This window comes from Aethalodelphis obliquidens, unplaced genomic scaffold (assembly GCF_003676395.1).
Source record: "Aethalodelphis obliquidens isolate GAN/ISIS:26980383/991018 unplaced genomic scaffold, ASM367639v1 scaffold1, whole genome shotgun sequence".
Classification (NCBI taxonomy): Eukaryota; Metazoa; Chordata; class Mammalia; order Artiodactyla; family Delphinidae; genus Aethalodelphis; species Aethalodelphis obliquidens.
This window is the reverse complement of record NW_020837945.1, coordinates 12,293,829-12,313,509: the sequence shown is the minus strand read 5'-3', so window position 1 is coordinate 12,313,509 and position 19,681 is coordinate 12,293,829. Positions and strand designations below refer to the sequence as shown.

The 19,681-nt window shown below is 37.8% G+C and overlaps 1 protein-coding gene across 4 annotated transcripts in view; it reads right to left on the bottom strand.

The window, feature by feature from the left end:
• The window catches only part of SYNJ1 (synaptojanin 1), an 88,733-nt gene that overhangs the window by 41,813 nt on the left and 27,239 nt on the right, over positions 1-19,681 (bottom strand). For all 4 annotated transcript variants that reach the window (XM_027101266.1, XM_027101264.1, XM_027101269.1 and 1 more), the window contains 8 exons: positions 18,117-18,342; positions 17,257-17,340; positions 12,400-12,461; positions 11,167-11,263; positions 9,637-9,806; positions 7,199-7,280; positions 4,607-4,759; positions 1,415-1,580 (listed from right to left, as the gene is read on the bottom strand). In XM_027101266.1, coding sequence (XP_026957067.1) covers positions 1,415-1,580; positions 4,607-4,759; positions 7,199-7,280; positions 9,637-9,806; positions 11,167-11,263; positions 12,400-12,461; positions 17,257-17,340; positions 18,117-18,342 — 1,040 coding nt within the window. The remainder of the gene's footprint in view (positions 1-1,414; positions 1,581-4,606; positions 4,760-7,198; positions 7,281-9,636; positions 9,807-11,166; positions 11,264-12,399; positions 12,462-17,256; positions 17,341-18,116; positions 18,343-19,681) is intronic.

The following is a 19,681-nucleotide window of genomic DNA, read 5'->3' as shown; positions in this document are numbered from 1 at the left end:
GTGTGTTGTGTATATTTCCACCCAACGCAGTTCTGCTGGGTGCAGTTTTCCGCATTTCCCCAGCATTATTACCAGTGAAATCATGCATAAACTACTGCGGAACTGGTATTATACTCAAAATGTTCCCTGATGTAGCATCCATGTTGGAACAAAATTCCCATTCTCAGAATAAGCATTAGAGCAGAACTGACTGTACTTTTTTTAAGGGTATATTTTTCATATAGTAAAATGTGCAGGAAACCAAAAAAACTGATGATCAAGTCTGGGAATTACTCAGGTCCCTCACTTCTTCTCTTTCCTTCAGTGGCTTACTTTCAGTTGTTGCTGATAAATGCCCCCATATCAAAGTAGGCACAGGTGGAAAGAGGTGATAAGATGCAACTCAGTCAGCGTCTACTGCTGGAAGCCAGGAAGAAAGCTTGACGTTAAAAGGAGTAGCTAAGATCAGATTCTGGTTTTCAGAGCTTTAGTAGACTTCAGTCCCCAGCCTACTCACAGACCCCTGAGGAGCTGACTGTAATTAACTACCTTCAGCACCATGCAGAATTCTGAAAGAATCCATGATAACGTATTTGACTAAGTAATGACCCAAGAGTACATAATTTGATGAAGAACAATTTCTCCTACTTGAACAGGGAAAATTGAAAGGTTTGGTTTGGGGGGGTAACAGAACAAATGAAAATGTTCAGAGTGCTACAGTGTTAAAATAGAAAAAAATATGAAATTAAGGAAGTCTATTAAGTTTTACAATGTATATTGAGTTTTCCCACGATACTGCTTAATATACGCTCACTGATATGAGCTCAAATTCTTTTGATTTTAATGAAAGACACAGTGAAAGATAAACAGCCATTCTGAAAGCCATATATTTATGTCAAATATTAAAATTGGGAATGATGGTGTCCAATAATAAGCATTTTAAAATTATTAATATGATTTAATGCTTATTCAAACAACAGCATTTAAAAGGTAGGACCAAGTTATAGAAACTTTTGGGGTGGTGATTAGCAAAATAACCAACAAAGGCATTGTTTTTTTCAACAAAGCGATGTTTTCTACATAATTATTAAATACTCTACTGAAAGTACTAGCTGAATATTTTATGAATTCCTGCCTTATATAAAGTTAGCAATACTTAAACCATTTCCCTCCTCAACTATAATCTATAAAAGAAAACATGCATGGGCCTCGGTTTTAGCTTAATAATTCCACTAATGATATAGACGTTTTAGGAGAGATAAACTTCCTTTGGAGAATGCAATTTTAGAAAATTACATGGACAGAAATTCCTTCCAAAACTATTTTAATCAACTCAATCTAAAAAGTATTTACGTAAATAAGTTTACATTTACCTCTTGGACTTTTAGAAGGAATATAAACAATATAAAGTAAAATATAAAGTAAGGACGCATACCACGCAAACTTCCAGTAGTTAAAAGGGCTCGAGCTTTGTCAGCTAAATCACTATTTAAAGTATTTCCCAGTAGCAAAACATCAATGGCCTCTTGCTTGGAGCTGTCAAAGAAGTTATTCTGAATTGTTCTACTAACAGAACGAGCACCATCTTTTAACTTTCCAGCCTGTTGGGGAAAAAAGCATGGACTTTCATTCTAAATTGTTTTTATTCAATAGGTATTCTGAAACTTTAAATAAGTTTTATATGACTTTACTGTAATAAAAAGGACCTAATTATTCTATTTTGAATATCAAACCATCACATTAAAATGCCTCAAGATGTCACTGTTTCTTTTCCTCTTTTGGATAACAGCTCTGCACAGAGACAGAAGAAGCTCAGCGCCACAACTGCATCCACTAATGATATCTAGAGCCTTAAAAGTTTAAAATTGTTTACTATAAAGGAAATAAACTGAAATATACTTATTCAAGACAAGGAAATTACTTCTTACATAGTAACTTTTAGACTTGGGGATGGATGGGATAGGTGGGGAGAAGCAGGAGAGATAAAGGAGGATACACTGCACTTGCATGTTCTCAGGAAAACTTCAAAGTACTCTAATAGTAGAAAAATAAAATTGAAATTGCTCCCAATAACTTACATTAGTTAAAACTAAAATTGAATATGAGAACGAAGGTCTAGTCTGTAACATGTAAACTACAGTTTGTATATTTTAGGTCACTTTGCCTATGTAAATATAAGTAATAAAAATAAATATATGCCAATTCCTACAGTGAGAGAGCCGATTACAACTTCTAATGAACATATATTTTACTCAGGTGTGTTAGCTATCATAAAGATATTTTAATCTTACAGATTTTGATGATTGTTTTAAAACAACAACAACAAACTCTTGACTTTTAGAAAAAGAACTTTAGTTTGCAATATGTAATTTTTATTCCTTAAAAAATAACAGGAATTTGAGGCTTAAAATGTAATTTCCTTCCATAAAACACATGCAAATGACATTATTTGAAAAGAGACTCACCATTCACATTATCAGGCAATTAATCAAAAGGAACCCAGAGAAAGGAAAAGAAAGAGCAGTTCAGATGTTAGATTTTAGTTCAATTCAGACTAGAATATTTAATACATAAAAGTTCATATCTATTTTGTTAGAGATAAAAGACCACTGAAAATATATGTAACCTCTGTACATAGTCAACTGCAGAAACAAAAAGGCAGAACATAAAAGAATATTTTAAGCAATAGTTGTAGAGAATCAGGTTTAAAAGCAAGAATTATGTTCTTTATTCAAAAGGAATACATGAAAGTTTAACAATCTCGGGTTTTCAAAAATAGGGACCATTTAAGGGGGCTTCCCTGGTGGCGCAGTGGTTGAGAGTCCGCCTGCCAATGCAGGGGACACGGGTTCGTGTCCCGGACAGGGAAGATCCCATATGCCATGGAGCGGCTGGGCCCATGAGCCATGGCCGCTGAGCCTGCGTGTCCAGAGCCTGTGCTCCGCAATGGGAGAGGCCACAACAGTGAGAGGCCCGCGTACCGCAAAAAAAAAAAAAAAAAAAAAAAGGGACCATTTAAGATGTAAATATTTGTAAATGTCAATACAAATTATTTCTGTGAGTTGAACAAAAGGAACTTTTGCAGGTAAGGCCAATGCCTCTGAACAGAGGCATGACACTTTATGAGACACAGAAGAGGAGGAAGATTTGGAAATTAAAAGAAGACTTTGTGATGATGAACTTCAGCTGCTATATTGAAGCAGCTAAATAAGAAACTATAAAAGTGGTAAATGTCCCTGTTTCTATTTCTGGGGATAGGGATTTAGAATATTAATAAATTCAATGGAGGCCAGGAGACATAAAAGGTCAATATTTAAGTATATAAAATAATGAAAAATACCTCAAGTATGCACCCAAAGTCCCTCAGTAAGGGCCAAACACTAAAGGAGAAAGTAGTCTGTAGATAAAAGTAATGATGAGGCACAGACTTAAAATTATGTCCATATTTCACACTTCCTTTGCACATTTTGATAGCCTCCTTTTCAAGGTAAGAAAAGAAAAAGAATAAAAACCTAAGCCCTACGCTTCCCTGGTGGTGCAGTGGTTGAGAGTCCGTCTGTCGATGCAGGGGACACGGGTTCATGCCCTGGTCTGGGAAGATCCCACATGCCGCGGAGCGGCTGGGCCCATGAGCCATGGCCGCTGGGCCTGCGCGTCCGGAGCCTGTGCTCCGCAACAGGAGAGGCCAAAACAGTGAGAGGCCCACGTACCGCAAAAAAAAACAAAAGCAAAAACAAAAACAAAAAACAAACTTAAGCCCTAATAGCATTCGGTTCACAGTGGGTGTGGCATAAATTGCCCATTGATTTATTGGTCCATCCAGCATTTATCACACATCTATCCAACAGAATGCACTGCGTCAAGTGCTGGGTAAACAAAGTCAAATAAGACAAGACTCTTTATTGGGAAGACTATGATTTGGGAGGGAGGGGAGGTTTTGTTTTGTTGTTTTACTTTTTTAATTAAAAAAAAAATTTTTTTTGGCCGTGCCACACAGCAAGCATGTGGAATCTTAGTTCCCCAACCAGGGATCAAATCCACGCCCCCTGCACTGGAAGTGTGGAATCTTAACCACTGGACCACCAGGGAAGTCTCTGATTTTTTTTTTTAAAGAAAAACATATTTGGGGGAATTCCCTAGCAGTCCAGTGGTTAGGACTCTGTGCTTCTACTGCAGGGGGCTTGGGTTCGATCCCTAGACCAGGAAACCAAGATCCTGCATGTCGTGCTGTGCGGCCACACACACACACACACACACACACACAACCAAAGGTTTAAAAGAAACATATTTTTAATCAAAAAAATATGAAAAGTAAAACAGATATTATGCAGGTGAAAAATCATTTTAAAAAATGTGAGGAACACATATCTAAGCCTAGTGGATTATCACTAAACAACTGAATATGTCATATATACATGTCCCTCACACCTAGGGAAATAACTATCTGTTCAATCATTAGTATCCACTATAGAAGGAAGTGTTAAAGAGGACATAAAAGCATGATAAAGCAGAATTCTAAAACAGATACCTTATAAAAACCAAACTATTAATTTAAAAGAGTCCATTTAAAGCTTTACTAAAGAAGGAAAAAGGATCTTTTATAATGTTATGATAGATCTAGATCTACCTTAGCCTTTCCTTCAAGAGCTCCAGTTCCTGCATAAATCTTACTGATTGAATCACCATTCACAGACCACATTGACCGAAAAACTTCTTGGAAGCGAGTCACCAGCTGAGGCTTTTCAGCTAAGCCGAGAGCTTCCAATTGTTTAGTTAGCATCTAAAATAGCAAAAGAGAAACTTTTGTAAGTATATGAATACATTCATTATGTGACTTTTTAAGAACTACCAGAATCAAACCAAGAATTTACAGTTACAGGACTCTGTGGGTCTGGATTCTGAAAACACAAGTTTACTATTTCCCACCATGTCAATTTCTAAAGTAAATACCACATCAATGAAACCTACAAGTAACTCAGTATTCCCTTGCAGTAATAAGAACTTCTTTCTGGTTAAATGATATTAAGCTTATCAAAATGGCCCTATGGGGAATTCCCTGGCGGTCCAGTGGTTAGGACTCCCCTCTTTCACTGCCGAGGGCCGAGGTTCAATCCCTGGTTGGGGAACTAAGTTCCCACAAGCCGCGCAGCCAAAAAGAAGGAAAAAAATGTCCCTATAAATCAGACTAGTTTATCTTGTTCACCTAAAAGAACAATACACAACAGCACGCATTGGAGCAGAGAAATATATCAATATTTACCTCATTTATTTAAATATATGTAGAAATAACTAAGTTTCTTTAATTTTTGGATTTGGTTCTACACATTTGGGTAATTAAGGTCAGGAGATTGTGAGAAAAGTAGAGCTGCTCTTGAATTGTTATCAAAATTTTAAAAGTAAGTCATATCTCTGAATAAAGTCACGACAGCTTCTAATGTATAAAATTCGTATCAGTAAGGCATATAAGGGAGAACTAGGGGGGACACAGCATGCAAGGAATGCAAGGATCTTTGGGCTCCCACAGTTCCTTCATCACAGTAGAAGTGTTCAGAAAAGTTATTGGTCTTTACTATGAATTACTCTTAGCCTTGAAGTCTGGCAAAGGCAAAGCAACGTATAATCCTTATCCAGTCTCTTTCTCTTATTTGGAATCTAGTCGATGCCTTGCATTTTTACTTAACTCCCTCCCATTTGTGTTTCCTTTTATCTTGTCTATAAGTGGTCATTATCCATAATTATAGAGGGATCAAACATTAAAATAATATTAAAAACCCTATACTGGGTTTATCTGATTGCCTAGAGACCTACACCAGGGCTACTCTTTGCTGGCATGGAGTATTAACAAAATCAGCCTCCGGCATCTCCTTTATCATTTGTACCTCCTTCTTCAAGGAACTGGGCAAAAGTGGCCTTCACTACAAGTAGTTTGGTTTTGCCTACACTAGCAGTATATTTTGTAACCAGTCAACCAACTGCTATACTAGGGAGTATTCTCACACCTAACAACAGACAGTGGGTAGTCAGCTAAGTCAGATTCTAACACTTGTTCTACTTTTAATGAAGATGTTCAAGTACTTCACTAAGCTTACTCTCAGAATCTAACTAAATGTTTTTAGCCACTTCAGAACAGAACTCAAAACAAACCTGAGCCGTGTGATAAACTCCATCCCTAGGACCAAATTCCTGCTTTTACTTTTCTTATTTCTGTTGTATTTTCTAAGTAAACCTCAAGGACAGATTTCAGAAAAGGCAAAGCAGTAAAATTTACTTAGTTACATGAAAACTACATTTTTGTAGCAGACAATTCTATACATTGTACTTTCATTTTGAGAAAGAAAGACCCTCAGTTGCAGAGTAACTAATTAACCAATATTCTGGCCAAATTTAAGATCATCTGTTAGAGGAAATAAGAACCTGTTACTTCCTATTCCTGTTTTTCATAGTATCTGAGAACTATGCTAAGTTCCTATGGAACTAAATGAAGACCCACAATAGCCTTATGAACCTAACTGCTGCGTAATAGGCAAGACTTAGAAATCTCAGCATTGCTGCACAGTTTGTCAAATAGTTGAGATTATGCCTAAATTAGACTGAATTTGATATATAAATAGTAAAGGAAAAAACTTTTAAACAGAGACTTTGTTACAGAAGTTGGCTCTCATTCACTCTCCTTCTAACAATGACATTTTCATCTGATCCTGTTTTTTGTAGCTACTGATTTGAAAATGCCATGTAAATGGCACTGGATCAGACTCTGTCGAAAATATAATCCTATAGGGTTGTACATGTGAAAACAGATCCTCCCCCATTCCAAAAAGACTTTTAAAAGACAACACAGAGAATGAAGGCCAAATATATACACGTTTGTTTGTTTTTTCTTCACACACACTATACATGTATTTCTTTTCTTTATCCAAAAGACAGGCAGAAAGAGGCAATTACTGGAATAGTATAAATAGCAGGGGGTTTTTTTAAGGGAAAGTTAAGGAACAATAGAGGGAAACAGATGCTATCTAAAGAAAGTATTTAGAACAGATAAAGGAAACATTTAAACGAAAAGGGATGTTGCCCCCTCCCCCAAAGAAAAAGACTAGAAGTAAAGAATGCCTTTAGCATAACTTCATTTTGTGAAAAGCCATTAATGAGAAACATAAATATTACAAAAGCACTGAAAAAGGCATTTGATACAAGTTGCACAGACATATTTTATTCTTTTTACCTCTAAGCCAAGGAATGCCTGCACACTATTTGTTCTATCAAGACAATCCAAGCAGTTTGTTCGAACTGTACCACTCTGGCATCTGTAACAAATTCAGTGAAATTAAACAGACAGTTTAAAACAAAAATAACAAACCTAAAACAAACTGAGAAAAATTAAGCTGATTAAAATGTAGCATCTACTTCCCCTCCCCCCCAACTTTCTGGTCTAACAGTTCTCAAACACACAAAAAAGGTGAAAGAATTTTACAGTGAACACCCATATACCCACCATCCAGATTCTACAACTGTTAACATTCTGCCACCCATTTTTTTTTTAGATTTGCAAGATAGATTTTATTATCTCCATTCAATTTGTTGAAAACGCAAAAGACTTTAGAAAGTCACAAGGAATTACATTGAATTGTTTTCTTGTTACCTGACTTTTGGGAACATAGAGAAAGGGAAAAGTTGAGTACTCTACTCAGATGCCCCTAATTATTTGTAAAATCATTATCTTCAAGAGCTGTAGCATCAGCTTACATTTATTGAGTATTTTAGGCTTTCAAGTCCCTTCATACACATCATTGAACACCCTCAATAACCTATGAGGGAGAAAATGTCTATTATAGACTGTATCTTCTTCACTAATCCATGAGCTCCTTTAAGGCAGGAAATGCATCTTGTCTTTCTTGGACCTCTCCCTCCTAGCACAGCCTCTAGCACCTAGCAGGCATTCACTAACTATTAACGGAATCTGGGTCATTTGTAGCATAAGAAATAGACTCATAATAGCTAAGTGACTTATCCAGGCTCACAAAATCAGAAGGGGAACAAACTAGAATTTGAACTCAAGTCACCTAATTGTAAGTCCTCTATACTCACTCCCTCCATGGCATTGTTCAGGGGGGATTTGTGACCACATCCTAATTGAAATGTGCCATATATTCTTTATTACATATCTCTCTATTCAACCACATCCACTTATTTTTTTTGTTTCCAAATAAATGATTTATGTAGATTATAATTAAACCATGGGTAATTATTAGTCAAATCCATTTTACCTGCCTTCACTAATCAAGGTCATTTTAAGACTTGCACATCCTCCAAGCAGCAGGCAGGCTAAGCAATAAGATGTTTGTCCAAGTTATTTTCCAGGGACTTGGAGTCAGCTGTGTATAGCTGGAGATGAGCTGGTTAAGACTGGATAGGACCAAGCTGAACTGGTTAACACTGGTTAGGACCACCAACCCTCCAACTGGGCATGTGTGAATGTTGAGTCAGTGACCTTTTGATGTCAGAGGGCCAAAAACTCCACCCTCAGACCATGCTAAGCACCTCCATTTTTTGAATGTGCAGAGGCCTTCATAGAACGATGACGATTACCACTTATTTTTAATTAGGCCAGTAGTTAGGAGCTAAACACACATTCAGATTTATAACCCCATAGTTCTGTATCAGAGCAGACAATAACCAATGTCTTCTTTTTTTTTTTTGCATTTAATAATCCTTACTGGGGTCTTCCCTGGTGGCGCAGTGGCTAAGAATTCACCTGCCAATGCAGGGGACACGGGTTCAAGCCCTGGTCCAGGAGGCTCCCACATGCCACGGAGCAACTAAGCCCGTGCGCCACAACTACTGAGCCTGCGCTCTAGAGCCCGTGAGCCACAACTACTAAGCCTGCTTGCATAACCACTGAAGCTCGTGTACCTAGAGCCCGTGCTCTGCAACAAGAGAAACCACCGCAGTGAGAAGCCCACGCACCACAACGAACAGTAGCCTCCGCTCACCGCAACTAGAGACAGCCCGCATGCAGCAACAAAGACCCAACACAGCCAAATAATAATAATAATCCTTACTGAAGCCAAGAAATATTAATTTTTTTTTTTTTTTTTTTTTTTTGCAGTACGTGGGCCTCTCACTGCTGTGGCCTCTCCCACTGCGAAGCACAGGCTCCGGAAGCACAGGCTCAGCGGCCATGGCTCACGGGCCCAGCCGCTCCGCGGCATGTGGGATCCTCCCGGACCGGGGCACGAACCCGCATCCCCTGCATCGGCAGGCGGACTCCCAACCACTGCGCCACCAGGGAAGCCCCTAAGACATTAATTTTAAGAGAGAAATGTAATAGCCTCAGAGATAGCAGCATGAGATCTGGAGCCAGATAAATCAAGCTCTACCGTTTCCTAGTTATATGACCTGGGGCAGATGATAGCTTTGTGTCTCCGCTTCCTCAAATGTGAATGGAGATAATAAAAGAACTGATCTCTACGATTGTTATTATACTTGTAAAGACTAAGTGTACTGCTTGACCCATGGTATGTACCCAGTAATGTAAGCTATTACTAGAAAGAAAGGAAAACAAGCTTAAAATCAAGTATAATAAAGGAAGGTATTTTATTTAATTAAATAAAATTATAGCAAAGTCCCAATTTAAAGAAAAGAGAAACAGAGCAGTCAAACCTTTGAACTTCACTTCCATTGAAATAAAAAAATCCATAATCCAGAAACTTCTGGACTTGAGGTTTAAGAACACTATGTAATTTTTCTGCCTTTCCTCCTTTAACCATTTGATGATAGTCAAAATTCACCATCTGGATGTCAGTTGCATGTTCAGAAGCTTTCAAATGACTCTGAAAATAAAAGGTAAATATTCATTTAAATGTTAACTAAATATGATCTTATCAATATACTGTTATAAATGGAACTTTACATTTTAAATGAAAATCTCAGCAGGTCCTTGAAATCTTACTAATCTCACAAAGCTTTCATCGCCACTGGCAGTAAAATGGAAAATTACTTGCTGATATCTTATGGCATCTTTTTCCTAAAACCTCATATACTATCCCGGAAAGATTGGGTATGGCATGATTAATATCAGGGAACTTAAATAACATTCCCATCTGGTTTAGAAAATGAAAAATGATTTCCAGCCACCAGCGTTTCATTTTTTACCATAAAAATATAATGACTTTATATCTATTACAGAATCTCAAAATAAAATAGCTTATTTTTTAAGACAAAGCCCATTGAAAAATTCATTTTTCTATACCTTCAATATATACAAACGTTTCAAAAGTTTACCGTAAAAAGTTTACCACATTCTCTAAAGTATAAGTTGTTTATTAACAATATTAAAACAAAATAGCCACATAATTAATTTTGGACTTCATTAGCTTAAACTTTAGAAAATGTTTTCTAACCATTTTGTTTAAGTTTATAATCTTATGTAACACTATAATTTATATCAATTCAGATTCAATAAACATTTATGAAAAATATTTTTCCTTAGAAGTCAGACATTTCTTTAGGTTCTTATTTAATGAAAATTCTCAAATTTTCTCTCATCAGTACAAGAAGTCTTGTGTGTATACAAATGCATTATTCAACGTTTCATAGGTTTAAAACAGTGACTATGGTTTCTAGGAAATAGGCAAGACGATGAACAGATGAAGGAGGAAACTGCCTGGTATCTTTTTTTTTTTTTTTGCAGTATGCAGGCCTCTCACTGTTGTGGCCTCTCCCGTTGCGGAGCACAGGCTCCAGACGCACAGGCTCAGCGGCCATGGCTCACGGGCACAGCCGCTCCGCGGCATGTGGGATCTTCCCGGACCGGGGCACGAACCCGTGTCCCCTGCATCGGCAGGTGGACTCTCAACCACTGCGCCACCAGGGAAGCCCTGCCTGGTATCTTTATGCCAGTGACAGACGAGCATTTTTTAGGGGGAGGGTATCCTTCTGCTTCTCTACAACATAAATAAGCAGATTAGAAAACAAGGTCAATTGCCTTGAAAGCGTTCCATAATCCCAATTTCAGCAAGATTATCCTAAACTGTTACCTAATTGCCCCAAAGAATGAATGGTTCCAACAAGTACCCAATCTTTTTCTAGGAAGTAATTTACTTCCTGGAAGAATCTGATTATTGTATTATTTAAAAATACCATTCTAGGTGTCCATGGGCCAGAACAGAAGAAAAAAATGATCACACTTACCTGGAAAGCCTTACTTAGCATATGTTCCCCTTCCTTAGATCCGAGCAAATTTACTATTATTTGTTTACCATATAAATTCTTAAGTGTTCTAAAATGCCTATTAAAGAAAGAAAGGAAATAAACATGTCAAATGACAAGCCAAAAACCTTTTTCAATAAACAGGAACCCATTATTAAACAGGACCCACGTGGCAGTATTTTATTCTTTCTTTTTTTTTGGCTGTGCCTTGTGGCATGTGGCATCTTAGTTCCCCTACCAGGGATCGAATCCAAGCCCCCTGCAGTGGAAGTGCGGAGTCTTAACCACTGGACCACCAGGGAAGCCCCTCAACTCATACAATTGGCAAAACTGGATACAAATCCATTCCACACAGTCTCAAAACTCTGAATTTATAAAAACTCAATGCAATTTCCTCTCTGACAAACTCCCACCTATGCTCGAGCTGTTGGAATCATCTAGATCCCTCTCCACCCTGAGGCTGAAGCTAGACAGCCACGGAAAACACGAGCCACCCAGCTTTGGTGGGAAGGCAGCAAGGGCAGAGGGCGTAGGGCTGCACCTCACACATGAGGACATCACACACTCCGTGAGTACTCAGAGAGACCTCCTTAATAGCTCTAGCCTTAAGGAAAAGAGACCCCAAATAGAAGCCTTTATTTTCTCTAGCTTCTAACCATTCCAGAAGCTAGAGAGCAATGCTGTCCAAAGGAAATGTAATATGAGCCACAGACAAAATTTAAAATTTTCTAGAAGGCATAATAAAAAAGTAAACATCAAAGGAGGAAATTTACATATATTTTATTTAACCCAATACAGCTAAAATATCATTTCTACATATAATTGATATATAAAACAAATATCAATAAAGCATTTTGCATTTTTTTTGCACTAAGTCTCAAATCCAGTATATATTATATACCTACAGCACATCTCAATCCGGCCTAGTCAATTTCAAATGCTCAAGAGTTACAGGCGGCTAGTAACTACCGTACTGGACAGCGCACCGGTGAGAGGTAGTTTTAAGGCCCAGACGACAAGACCCACACACCTAGTGCTACCACTCCTAGAATTCATAACAGTAAGTGTCACTGTCCTCCAGTTAAATTAGGAGTCAAGAAGAAATTTTCCTTAGAGCCAAAAAAGCTGAAATGAATCAGTAAATACAATTAGAACTAGTCTCACTGCTTAGCAATATCAAAACCTACAGCACTATGTAAAAATAATCAGTCTTACCTGTCAAAAGCAGGTGCATTGGCTTCAAACCCCCTTGACATACGAACACGATGAGATCCCACCTAAGATAAGAAAAATATGTGTAACCATACCAAAAGCCAACATGTAGACAAAAGAAATATTGTTTACAGTATGTAACAATGCATTTGCTAAACACCCAGTAGCGAGCTGAGTGATTGCCATTCATGATATTCTTTAAAAAACAAGTTCTAGGAGGTTCTCATCCCTTTTATTTTTTAAAACACAACCTCACAAAAAAAGAACTAGAAGTTAGACCATTATGAAACACTTGTAAACTAACAAGGATTTTTATTTATGTAAGATATTTTTAAGAGTGCTTTCACATACATTACCTTGTTTTAAGCTCAAATTACGTGCCCTTCATATGTCAACCGATATTGCCATTTGGGCAATAAAAAACCAAATACAGCCAAGTGAATAAACTTGTCCTCTCAGGGCAACAGCATTCATTTCAAAAAAGATTCGCATGACAATTCAGGCCTCCTGACAAAAATTCCTACTCTTCCGGGCTGCCGACAAGTGCAATGTCTACATATTCTTTTTTTCTCTGTTATGCTGAATACTCTGTTCACTCCTCCCTCACCCAAAGATCCTACAAATTAAAAATATTGTTCCTGGAAAAACAGACTTTCCAAGTCAATCTCTCAGGCACACAACTACAGTTACAGCACATTTTGCAGAATCAGAAAATCTGGGTTAAGAGAATTAAACAAGATGGAAAATAACTAGCGATTGTGTTTTGTTACAGTTTTTCTTTTCTCCTATAGGAAAGCAACAGAGAGATGAGGCAGAATTGAGAAAGGTATAACAGATGCCAAGAAGATGTACAGCAGTGAGACCAGATTCCTTCCCTGAATTTCACTTTTAAACATTTCCCTGAGACTTTGGGATCAAAGTTCCCCAGAATTCGTTCTTGCTAATCTGTGAACAAAGTGACTTTAAAGGCAGCGTGGGAGGAGGGCTGCCAAATCAGTCATGCAGTTGGACAAATAAAACTAGAAAATAAGCACTAATATGCCCATCCAATTCAGTTCAAAACTGAATTAACAGTATTATCATCCACTCAGCATTACCCCTCCTGATCTGATGAGACAACTGAATGACTGTCCTGAGAAATCAGTGGATTCTCTCTTTAGTGCTTTTTATTCTTAGTAAGAAATTGATTAGCCAAATGTCACATCTATATTCCATTTCATTTTCTAGTGCTTAACAGACTGCATAAAATCTCAAATTTTGAAAGATGTGTGCTCCAGGACTTTAAGCATTTTAGGCGGCAGAGAACTTTCTCTTTGGAGTCCTCTCAGGTAATTGCCTATACTATAAAAGTTCAAGACTTAGCATTTTGTTTATTCATTAACATTTATCTTGCACAGTACTCTCAACTGTTAAGAAGGTGAAAAAAATACAAGTTTTCTCATGTTTTTTAGGTAACGGCTGTGCTGGTTCCCTACTGTCTGCTCCCCAACGCATATACACAATTAGCTACACGTCATAACACTTACAGCAATCTGTTGGTTAGACTAGACTAGGTTTTATTACCCAATGTTAAAAAAAAATTCTATAATAAAAAAGTTATGTCAATGGTGATAAAAGTTTTAAGGCTTTAAATAACCATAAATTTACCCCATTAAAAAAAAAAGTTACATCAAAGGTATTTTTAGAAAACCATTTCATTGGGTGGTATGGAACATCATCTTCTGACAATAGTATTGCTTCGTGTTCACATACTTCTGAAACTTCAATTCAACCAAATATTCAATGTGCCACACCACGCCAGGCATAAATCTCATGATGCTTGCCATTTTTAAGACTAATATAGGCTATAATATAATGTAATGATATAGTATCAGAGGCACACTACAAATTATAAATGCTAAATACCTTCAAAAAAAGGAAATCATAAGTAAAATGAGTGAGTTGCCAGCACTTGAAATATCACTCTTACCTGGGCAGCACCTTATGACAACTCTTATGATGCCTCGAACTAATTGATACTGATGTTTATCTTTTCCATAAAAGGCCTGTCTCCCCAAACAGATTGCAAGCTCTCTCTGAAGCATCACTACAGTCTTTGAATTTCTCATAGGATACAAGACTATATACACCTAATGTGTACAGAATAATACACGTTTAGAAGAACTTAAGGATTTCATGATGAGATCAGTGTGGAGGAGTGACCGGAATCCATTCCACGAGATCTGAGTCGGCTACTGAAGGACAACAAACCTTCGTTTGGGGAGCAGAGGATTCTTGCTAGAAACAGCCAGGCATGAAGCCAGATAAGTAGAGGAAGCCAGAACACGAAGAAACGGGTGCACAGATCTGATGAGTGAAATAGATCAAAAGTGGTAAGAATGGCCAGAAAGCAGGGAGGAGACCAGTTAGAAAACTGTGAGAATCTTCCAGGCAAGAAGGAATTATGAAGACCTTAACTGAGATGACAGGAGTGGGGATGAAAAGAAAGAGAAAGTCCCAAGACCTAGGAGAAAGCTGGGGCTAAGCGTCACAGGGCCGCCTTGCTGGCTCAGGACTGGCCGCTGGAGCAGGCAGGGCTGGATACACCGCAAGGGCAGCACGAAAGGATCCAGTACAGCACAAGTTCTCTAATTTGAGTGGTTAACTTAACCACTCAAATTAAAATGCAGATTCCTGGCCCCATTCCAAAAGTTTCTTTTTTTGAATCTTTTCAAAAAGATTCAAGTTGATTCAAGTTGAATCTTTCAAAAAGATTCAAGTGAAGTTGAGGCCATGAATCTGCATTTTAAAATCACTTCCAAAGATTCCTTTAAAATATTTTAAGAACCTGAGAGGAATTATTCATGGACGAAAAGAGGTAGAACAAGGGACAACTGCCTGAGGATTCTCTGTCTGTGACTTGCGAAGTGCGACATCTCACTAGGCAACACTAACTTCAAGGATTCCCAATGATAAATTCCAGTCCCGAGAACACACAGGACACCTAACGACCATTTACAGCCACCCTAAGTCAAAAGTCCTTATTTGTCTTCTATGAGAAAATGAACTTGGGGTCTTGATATTTTTATTTTTTTTAAATCAATATCTATTATTTTCATTCCTCTATTCCTACTCTTTTAGAATGGTGGGGAAATGATAAAAAATACTCATGAAACGAATCCATCCCTGTTCAAAGAAAGGCTGGCTTTAAAAACTACTAAGCTAAATAACTGGGAACTACTGACCCAATCCTCAATCCAACCTGAGACAACAGGCCAGCTCAGTGATGATTCGGCAGAATTGCTGGACTGCCTTGATGTCTCAAAAATTACTATCTCTATCAAGAAAGGCACGATTTAAAAATCTGTAGTTTTCAGCCCATAATCAAATGACATTATCCAGCCAGACTACTTGTGTGGACAGGCCACAGAACACAGAAGGAAGTCGGAAGGAAGTCCCACCCCAGGAGGATCCCTTAGTGTAACTACTCAGGATCCAACCTTACTGAATAACCAAACACTGTAATTCTGAACTTCCTAATAACACAGAAAGCAGGTAAAACAGAGGGCTTATAAATAGGCTATTTCAATCTCTTATACTAGCCTGTCTCTAGAGCAAAAGCATTTACCTTGCATCAAAACAGGGTTTTAGAAATTTCTTAAAGCAAATATTCCAAACACCCTCCTCTGGTCACAAAAAGTTTGGAGAAGTGGGGTAGGGCGGGTATTCTTTCCCAAGAGAGACTTGGGGAGCAATGTATCTATTTAAGTTACGCCTATATGCCAAAGATAAAACCCACATGAGTTAAACTGGTCTTAACGAGAACTCAGGAATTTTAGCAAAGCAGCACAAGTATTAATCCTTGTTAATTCTTAGCCTGTCTTGAATAAACTGCCTTACTGAAAAGGTTCAAGTGGTCTGCAATTTTCCTCCACAATAACCATCCTAGAATAAGAGAGATACAACTGTGAACTAAATGGAGGCAAGATTTTTTTTTTTTCTGTTTTCTCAATACTGTAGACTGAGGCACAAAATTTGCTACACATTATATACCAGAAGCCTAAAATGAATATAATTTAACACTTTCAGAACTAAACATGTTTGAGTAAAAATAAAATGCAAAATCACACTACTATGGGCAATCCAGTATTATGATCTTAGGTGAAAAAAAATCTTACATTTAATCAACAAAGGAAAGTTTAGGAAAAAAAGATCAGAAAGCAAAACAGAGAACATATTCAAGATGACAAGTCACTACAAATTACAAAGTAAAATTTCAGTAGCAGATACATTCTTATTAACAACAATAGCTAACCCTTACCTAGTGCTGACTGTGTGTGCCAGTTACTATTCTAAGCACTTTCCATTTCATCCTCATAAGAACCCTAAGACCTAAGAAGTAGGAACTACTAATATTATTCCCATGTTACAGATAAGAAACCTGAGACACAAAGGGGTTAAATCACTTGTCCAAGATCACAAAACTAGTAGTGGTAAGTAAGGGCTCAAACTGAGAAGTCTGGTTTCAGAAGCTTTGTTTTAACTACTACATTTTTCTACCTACAGAGACTAAATTGTTATACACTAAGATACCGAGATAGTAAGCACAGAAACACTTTGAAAATCAGTGTGCCATGAAAACATCAAAATTTTAATATTAAATATGGGAGCTGAATTTCTATGGATATTTAAAAGAACATTAAAGGAAAAAATAACTAGAACAATTCCAGGACCTCTGTACTTGGATCCTCATTTATGGATCTAGCTAATATTATTAGACGGAGTAGTAGAACTATCAAATGAACTGATAAACTATCCTGAAACTTTAGAAAATATGGAAAGTTCTCAAGAGAAAAAAAACCTGAATGTCAAAACGCATACCTGCAACCCTGGTTGCTCCCAGAACAATGGGACAGACCCCCGGATTTGTATGAAGGAAGAAACACAGTCATCTAAGTACACAACCTACAGAGAAAAATAATGGGTAAAATGTTTCCACAGACGAAGCTGTTACCTCTACAGCAAACGACAAGTTTCCTAACTTCTAGTGCACGCCAGTTATATCTCATGACCAATCTCTCATATACAAACGATCCTAACAAAATATCCAATAGGCCACTAAATAAGTTGGATTCTTTTTTCAACTAGTGATAGTTCTTCTATATACATTAACCAAGAAAATCGTGACTATAGAAGCATAAGAATTACAACTTTTAAAAAGGAATTCCTTTTGAATTTCAATATTTTATACATACACCTTCAGAGTTCATTTTTTTTCTTTAGCTTTTTCTATTTTTCAAAAACTAATCTGAAGATCTGAAATGGACCGGGGGCATCGCCTGAATTTACAATTACATAGTTTCATAGTCAAAAATATTATAACTTTTCATTTTAATGGTACTACATACCTAGCTTTAAGAGTTGGGTTTGACTTAATTTCATCAAAACACACTTTTCTTAAGCTGTCTGGCTCTATAATTGAGGATTTTAAATTCAATACTAAAACGTATGACACTGGCAATGCCATGCTGATTAGCAAAAAGTTTTGTTACTTACTTGAAGAGCCATGGCTGAATAAGTTTGTTTTTGGGAATCCTCTCTTAAGGCTAATAAGTAGCCAAGAACAACCATAAAACGACATTACAGATGTCGAAATGAGTTCTGAATCAATAAAAATCTGTTATCGTACTATTCTCTGTGCCCCTCCCCTAATACATGAATTAAGCAATATAAACATATACCTGTTCTGTTTCTACAAAATTGGCGACGTGACCATCATCATTTGTTCCCCGGACATTGAACCTGGTCCCAGCTCGTTCACAGCTTAGCCTGGAAACGAGGCAAGCCTTTGCCTGTTTATGAGCAGCATAAATTGTTCTGACTTCTACTCCGCCACACATGAGGCGTAATAACCAGTCATCGCAATTCACACCATAGTGCTTGAGATGCAAGTGCAAAGACTGATTCCTAACAGAAAAAGAAGTAATTGCATTAGCGTAATGAGCACTGGACGACTCACAGCGTACATTTCAAAATGTTGCTCCTGGAACATGCACATTAAAAGGCACCAAAAATAAATCAATTCATTTACATTTACTATGGCAGGGATTGGAAGATAGGGCTATAAAATGAGATCCTTGGACATGTGATCTATGGTCCATAGAAAAGCAGCATACATTCTATGTTTTTAGAATCTGGGCCCCATTTCTGTTATGTCTTTATTCATAATGTATTTATCACTTGTTCCAAAAAAGGGTTTCATACACACATCCCCACCCTACTTTAGAAGGCTCTACTTAAGGCTTGACTTTTATAAGGCTCCATTTTAATTAATTTAAGTTTAAACAGCCAGAAGGGCTAGTGGTTACCGTATTAATGCATGTCTAGAGTTTTCCACTGCTCCAAATACTTTTACATTCTAGATAACGGATGGGGCCTGGTTGCCAAACTTTTTTGGGGCAAAGAGTTTTGTTCAAACGAACACGCAGAAGCCTGGTGATCAGGAAACATAAAAGCAGAGTTGCTACGGCTAAAGCAGGGCTGAGGGGCTGGGGTCCTGCCACGCCGGCCATCTTCTCATCCTGCTGACCGCCTCAGGGGCTCTGTCCAAACCTTATTCCTCCAACAGCAAACACGTGAAGCTCCTCACCAACCTACCACCAAAGCAAATATACTGTTGTGAAGAAAAACTTTCTATCTGGTACTTTCAGATAAAAAGGTGCCTTACAAAAGTGAAGTTTCTAGAATACTGAAGCTTAGTTCTCTGAGTTTTAAAACTACCAATCTAAGCGGAAATCTTTCTTAAGTGCTTTGCACTATCTTGTTGTCTTAAGAGGTATAAAAACAATGTCACAGCATTTTCTTGACGCCTTAGGGCCATTAATACCAAGAATACACAGCAACGCGGCTGGAGCAGTTGTCCCCAACCCCCTCCTCAAGTGACAGCTGTAGGAGAGAGAAAACAGGTGGTGGCCACGTGCAGCCCTGGAAAACCAGCTACAACCCCAGCCCTTCTCACCCGCTCAGGAAAGCATACTGGAATGGCGATGAGTAGTAGGATTACTCGGAGGATAACATTAAATCCAATGACCGCCATTAATTTCAAAAGAGGACGTAAGCTTCCACGCTTATTATTATCTACATTGATCTGAGGCAAAGCTCAAACTGTGACCCAGTCTGTCCAGACACCACAGCTGAGGCCCCTGTCCTAGCAGAGGTCCCCCATTTAAATAGGAGCGGGATCCATACATTTGTTCAGGTAGAGTTTCTCCCTCTGCTGTCAGTCTTCATTTTTCTTTGCAGTCAA